Source organism: Diabrotica virgifera, chromosome 10 (genome assembly GCF_917563875.1).
Source record: "Diabrotica virgifera virgifera chromosome 10, PGI_DIABVI_V3a".
In the NCBI taxonomy this organism is placed as follows: Eukaryota; Metazoa; Arthropoda; class Insecta; order Coleoptera; family Chrysomelidae; genus Diabrotica; species Diabrotica virgifera.
In genome coordinates, this window is record NC_065452.1 from 100,348,737 (window position 1) to 100,356,364 (window position 7,628).

Below are 7,628 nucleotides of genomic sequence, written 5' to 3' on the forward strand. Positions count from 1 at the left end.
AGCTTGAACAATTTGGAAATTACTGTTATTGGGCAATAAAAACAAGTAAAAGCCTACAATTCCAGCATACCTGCCTCTGACTTATACTAATTGACATATGAAGGCATATATTTTGTGTAACTACGTTTCTTAATTACTTTTAAATTAGGTTTTTTTAATATTAAATCTATTTCAAATGGTTGTAGATAATCATTAATAAATTATACTTATTTAATTTATTATATCAATTTAATAGCTATATAGCGTAAACAACATTTTTCTACTAAACGGATTTAATTTATCAGAGAGTACGCAAAATTTATTATTTTAATACAACACAAAGAACAATAAAATGTGCTCTTTATTTTGGTGTTCCGCTTTTGTTTTTGTTAAAAGTAAGATCTGGAAAAACCAAGAATTCAGACATGTGAATTAATTGCATACTTCCAACAACTTGCGTAAACATATATATTATATTACCTATACAAAACTAGATTTATTCAATTCAATGGATATTTTCATAAACCAGTTTTAAATACAAAAACACTTAAAAAAATTTAAGCCTACTTAATTACGTTCTGTTCTTATAAGAAAAAAAAATAAGACCGGTTTAAAATTCGTACAGTAGGTAGCTGTCATAGTATATTAAGTTTTTACTCACCTTGAGCATATACGTCGTTGTAGAATACAAAATATACGAAGAGGAATATAAGTTTATGTTTCATGTTTCGTATATAATAAGTTACACATAAAACTAACACAACATTACCGCCTTCGCCTTACCAACAACAGAAGCAACCTTTGGCAGTGTGTGTTCACTCGTTTTAGCGGTATATAAGAAGTATGGAGTTAACATTGGATACATGTTATCATTTGACCGCTAGACATAGGCGTCACTTCTCTTTTTTACAAAACAACTGTACCTTATTACCCGACTAGTTTGAATTTGTTTGTAAATGTTATATAACTATAGATATAACAAATTTGAAATATATATAAAGAGAATATCTATATACAAGCAGGGCCGAAACTACGATTTTAGGGGCCCCGGGGCAAAAGTGATCTTTGGGCCCCTGCCGGGGGGTCTGGGGGTTTACCCCCAGCGGAAAGCGGGGTCCGAAAAAATGTCTGATATTTAACCCCTTGAAAACGCATTTTAATGGATTCTATGACTGAAGTTTCTTGAACCTACATATTGCTATTTTAGTTGACCAACACAAAAAATTTTGAAATCACCTTATTTTTTATTCGCTGTAAAAAATTTAAAAGAAAAACAACAAAATGAACAGATAGTAAAACAAAATGAGATAATATAATGAAACAATAAAAAGAAAATTTCTTGAAACTTCAAAACCGAATGGAAAAATATGAATATATAAAGGTTTGTTTAGAGAAAATGCAGGAAGAGGTAAATCAGATTGCTGAGGAGATACAGAAAATTGAAAAGGTGGAAGAAAAATTCAAGAATGCGGTAAAATTCAATATGGAAAAAGTGGAATAAAAATTGACGGAGATAGGAAAATGTCAAAAAGGAGGAGACCGTCGGGAAGTAATTGTATACAGCTTTATGAGAGCAGAATCCTATTTGATGAGGATATTAGAAAACGATATCTTATCTTCAGCAGTGACACTCTCAAATGCGAATACCGTCACTGCTGTTAGATTTATTTTGCTGTGGTACTGGTAGGGCTGATTCCAATGTGATCATTCCATCTTACCCTTATCTTTCTTTTCAATATGTGGTGCCATGTGGTTCCGTTCACGTACCAAGATGTGTTCTGGGTAAATTGGTTAAGACAAAGTAGCTGGGACCGGGGGCCGCTATTCCGGTTGCATTTTAGTTTTTATTTCACCAACATAACTAATTTCCTCAGTAACAGTTTATATCTTTACGAAAGGTCTCGGGGCCCCCAGCTTAGCCCGGGCCCCTCTTCCAACGTCATTTTAGGTTTTATTACGCCGAAATAAGTAATTCCCTGAGTATTAATTTAAATTTTTGTGTTAAGGTCTTGGGAGCCACATCTCAGCTCAGGCCTCAGGGGACCCTTCTAAGGGTTCTGTTCCAATTGCATTTTAGTCGAAAATACTAATTTCTCCAGTGAAAAATTAAAACTTTATGTTCAGTTCTATGGTGCCCCTGTAATGTCTTTTTAAAATTGTGTCATTTGAAAATATTTTGTTGGGATCGGCTTTTAAAATACATATTTTTATTTTACTTGTTAAACTCTATGCCCGGTCAAAAAAGGGGCACCTGCTGGGCACCCCTTGGCCGGGGGCCCCGGGGCGCTGCCGGGTTGCCCCAATGGTAGTTACGGCCCTGTATACAAGTAGTATCTAATTGACTTGTTTGGAAATACGAATTTCACTAATTTTTTGGGTATAGAAGTCAAACTGGGGCCTTAAAGTACACTATTATCTAATATTCGAGCTTTCGGAAATGTCTATTTCCCTTTTTAAGAATTTCTACAATGCAATAAGATAAAAAATTAGAATATATTGAAAGAACAAAAAGTAATGAGAATCTACTTTTTAAAGACAGAAATTTTTAAAATCTGCTTTTTAAAGACTGACATTTCCTTATTTTTGTTATCATAGATTTTTATTCAATTCCTTGTAGACACCTATCTATTTACCATAGTTACATTTAGTCTTTGTCAGCCATGTATTCTAAAAATATATTAAGTAGGTATATAGATATCTAAACTAAAATTTTTAAAAGTCAATAAAATTTAGATCATTAAGTACTTCAAAATTAACCAATTGTGTTTTGTTAAGAATTTTTATTATTTTTTATGGTATTCAAAATGTACAACAGCCGTTTATCATTTATATTTTTAATTTTATGTATAGTAACCAACATTTTTTTATAATCTAAATCTAAATTCTGGTAAGTTACTCATTACTCATTACTATTTTTGTTCTTTCATACATATTCTAATTTTTTTTATCTTATTGCATTGTAGAAATTCTTGAAAAGAGAAATAAACATTTCCGAAAGCTCGAATATTAGATACTAGTGTACTTTAAGGCCCCAGTTTGACTTCTATACCCAAAGAATTAGTGAACTTTGTATATTATATGTATATATACAGGGTGGGGCATTAGTGTGACAAAGTTCAATTACTCGTTTGTCGTAAGAGATACGAAAAAAAGTTATTTAAGCAAAAGTTGGAGCACACATAGTACCATAATTTAAAAATATTTTCAAATATACAGAGGCGTGCGTATTCACAGGGTGACACAAACTTATGTTTTTTTAAATGGAACACCCTGTATATTTATACACATTTGAATTCTCCTCAATGTTTCCTTTCTTAAAATATAGGGTTTTGTAATATTATACGAGGTGGTTTAAAAGATAATTACGTTTTTTGTTAATTTCGTAGCAATATTTACACCCTGTAGAATTGTAGTGACTCGACATCAAATTTCTATTTTATGTTCAAACGATTTTTAATATAGTCTACTATTATTAAACATTAACAGTATAGCGAAATGTTTAATTTTAGTATACAGGGTGGGTCGAAACTCGGAATGAGTATTTTCTGAGTTTTCTTAAATAGAACACCCTGTATTTAAGTATTGTAATGAAATGATATTTTTTGGTACTTTTTTATATCTTAAGCATCCCCTGTTTCTAAATGCTTTAATTTGTAAGTTATTCGTGATTCATTAAGCCAAACGTTCAAAGTTACGTGAAATTTTATTAGGTGGCCGTGAAAATATCCAATCAAAAATAATTTTTCGAAAAAAAAATACATAATAATATAGCCAGATCCTTAATTGATTAATATTGGATGAGACATCCAAATACATTCGTAGTTAAGGTTGTTGTTGCTTAAAATATTAATCAAACATACAAAATTCTCAATAGTTGGCTATGGCACAAAATTTGCTTACACATTTGACATTATACTATTTATATAGTTTCAGCTGATTTGCTACCATTACTAATATTAATTTTTCTAATGAGGAACTGATTAGAATGGCTTTGTGTTAGGAGAGTATACCAAAAATGAGCTACTTGCAATAAAAAATTATCATCAGCAATTCCCTGATAGACGACAACCAAGAAGAGAAACTTTGAAAGTACACTAAAACGGTCTCAACAGACTAGATACTTATATTGTAAGAACGGTTATACTAATATGCTGATCCTCAGTGACACTGAGGATTACATTTAATTCCTGTTTTCTTCATTTACAATAGTTTTTATTTTATCAGATTTATCATAATCTAAGTGTCCAGTTCATTGAAACCGTTTTAGTATAGTTTCAAACGTTTCTCTTCTTGGTTGTCGTCTATCAGGGAATTTCTGATGAAAAATTCTTATTGATAGTAGCACATTTTTGTTATACTCCACTAGCACAAAAATCTTATTAATCAGTTCCTCATTAGAAAAATTCATAACAGTAATGGTGACAAAGCAACTGGAACTATAAAAATAGTATAACGTCAAATTGTTAAGCAAATTTATAGTGTCATAGCCGACTAGGTAGAATATATATGTTTTTATTAATATTTTGCGCACCAACAATCCTAACTACGAATTTATTTGGATATCTCATTCAATATTGATAAATTAAGGATCAGGCTAGATTATGATTAATTTTTTTTGAAAAATTATTTTTGATTGAATATTTTCACGGCCACCTAATAAAATTTAACGTAATTTTTGTTGCAATTAAAGTTTGGCTTAAATAATCACGAATAACTTACAAATTAAAGCACTTAGGTATAGGGAATGCTTAAGAAATAAAAAAGTACCATAAAATATCATTTTATTACAATACTAAAATACAGGGTCTTCCATTAAAAAAAAACTCAGAAAACACTCATTCCGAGTTTCGACCAACCCTGTATACTAAAATTAAATATTTCGCTATACTGTTAATGTTTAACAATAGAAGACTATATTAAAAACCGTTTAAACATAAAATAAAAATTTGATGTCAAATCACTACAATTCTACAGGGTGTAAATTTTGCTACGAAATTAACAAAAAAACGTAATTATCTTTTAAACTACCTCGTATAATATTACAAAACCCTATATTTTAAGAAAGGAAACATTGAGGAGAATTCAAAAATGTAAAAATATATAGGGTGTTCCATTTAAAAAAACATCAGTTTGTGTCACCCTGTCAATACGCACGCCCCTGTATATTTAAAAATATTTTAAGATTATGGTACTATCTGTGCCCCAACTTTTACCTAAATAACTTTTTTTCGTATCTCTTACGACAAACGAGTAATTGGACTTTGTCACACTAATGCCCCACCCTGTATTCATATGTTACGGTCAATGATGTAAATTGGACATTGACGTTAATGGCCGGGCATTGTGGTGAATGTCCATTTTCCTTGGTTATTAACGACAATGCCCGGCCATTAACGACAATAACCTTAAATATTGGCCAATGTTGTAAAAACTTAACATAAAATCAGATTTTTCATCAATAACCGGTCAATAACGACAGTGGCCAGAAGCAAATGGCCAATGTTGATAAATCGATCCCTCAGAAGCCAATCGGTGTAAGCCAATAAGTGTTTAAAATGAGATACTAAGATATTTCTGAAAGTAGTTGCAGAAATATAAGTAGTTATTAAAAACAAATAAAACGTCTTTATTTGTCATACTATGGGTAACACATTCATAAATACAAACAAGGAAATAATAATATTTTTATATACAGTATGGTGCAAATGAAAGGAATAAATTCGTTATTTCGTAAACCGGCCACTTTAAGAAAAAATCCCGAAACAGGTCTTTTTTATTTTTAAATTATGATATTTTGGCATATATGGCATACTAGTGACGTCATCCATCTGGGTGTGATGACGTAATCGATAATTTTTTTAAATGACAATAGTGGTCGTGTGCTACCTCATTTAAAAGGTTATTATTTCTCTATTCAGTAACATAAATACTTACATAATTAATTATAAAGGGTGTCCAAAAAATTTTTTTTTAATTAAATTATTTAACAAAAAAAAGAAGAATGTATGTAATTTATTTAATTCAAATACATTTTACTGCTGTCATGAATCAGAAAAAATGTTTATTTAAAAAATAAACAATGGTTTTTCTCTTAAATTAATGTTTAAACTTCCAAGAGGCAGGTGGCTGGCGGGAGCTGGCTTGATCATTGAATTTCTTTCTATAGTGCCTTGTTCTTTTTTTAGCACCCGGTGTTCTCAAAATATTTTTCGCTTCATCTTTCACTTATTCTGCTATTGTATTCGTCACAGTTTAAAAATGATTTATTGTCATTACGTTTTGACTTGACTATTAAGTTTATATAATAATTATTAAAACGAGTGCGCACATCGTTGATATCCATGACAACACTTATTAAATAAATTTACGAGTAATTTCAGCACTAAAACAATACACAATATACACACAAGAAGTAAACAACAGTAAACCTAACCTACACATAACCTATCTTTTAGTCAAAATTTGAACATTGACCGATTAACAACGGGCATTGTCGACATTGGCCGGGCAATGATAGAAATGCTATCAAGAATTTAAAATTATCATCAATGTCCAGTTTCTATGGACATCTAATTTCTATGGGGTGTAATGCTAGTTCGCGTCCGCAGGTAATACTGCACGTGCACCCTGGGTAAACTAAAGAGCTAGCACAAGAGGCGCCAGACAATCTTTCCTAAAGATCTCCTGGCAGATATCACAGTTATTTTAGAATAATTATTAAAGATGACACAGTTATTGAATGGAGTTTCCAAAGAAGAATTTACAAAAGAAATTGGACCCAATGTAAGAGTTTGCCAATTAAATATAGAAGGTATAAGTAGAGCAAAATGTCAAATTCTACACAAACTATTAAAAGATAACGATATTGATCTGGTCGCATTACAAGAAACGCATACAGAAAACGAATTTCAATTGAGTTCAAGAGGAAAAATCCCCGGCTATGATCTACTGGGTGCTACCTACGACAGAGCCTACGGTGTAGGAACTTACGTACGTACAGACATAGAAAATGCAGCCTTGATTTCTACTTCTACCAAGAACAACATCCACGAGGTAACTGTGAAAATCGGCAATATCTATTTATCAACTGAATTTTCGTTTATAAAAATTAATTATTATTATTTTTTAATGTATTGTGATCTTTATTTTTATACAAAAACTGTGATAGAGCCATACGCTAAATAAAAATTCTATGGACAATAATTAATATCCGGCCATTGTCGACAATGACCAATTCAACCGGCCATTGTCGATATTGGCCGGCCAATAACGTTATTGGCCGGATTAACGTCATTGTCCGTAACATATACATATATAAATAGAAGTTTGTTTATTGTTTTTCTCCTTTCGATGGCATTTCGGTGTTCTTCTGGTCTAACATGGATTCCTCGGTTGGTCTGCCAGATGTACCTATGACTTTTCACAATCCCCACATGGAATCTCATATACTTCGTGATTTTCTAACGATATTTTGGTTTTTGCTGTTGGTAAATATGTAGTTGAGATTTTTCTGTCCGTGTTACATATCGTTTCTATTTCGTTTCTATTTTGTTTTTCTCAGCACTCCCCCTATTTTCTCTGTTGTACCCTTCACATATGGCAGAATGGTTTTGCCGACCGGTTTGTCATCTTCTGTTGGGTCCTTAATT

At 31.5% G+C, this 7,628-nt stretch overlaps 1 protein-coding gene across 1 annotated transcript in view; it reads right to left on the reverse strand.

Annotated features, from left to right (window-relative positions):
* LOC126878474 (venom protease-like) overlaps positions 1–889 on the reverse strand; it is a 101,833-nt gene extending 100,944 nt beyond the window's left edge. The window contains exon 1 of the mRNA XM_050641222.1: positions 641–889. Coding sequence (XP_050497179.1) covers positions 641–704 — 64 coding nt within the window. The 5' untranslated portion in view covers positions 705–889. The remainder of the gene's footprint in view (positions 1–640) is intronic.
* Between the last annotated feature and the right edge of the window lie 6,739 nt (positions 890–7,628).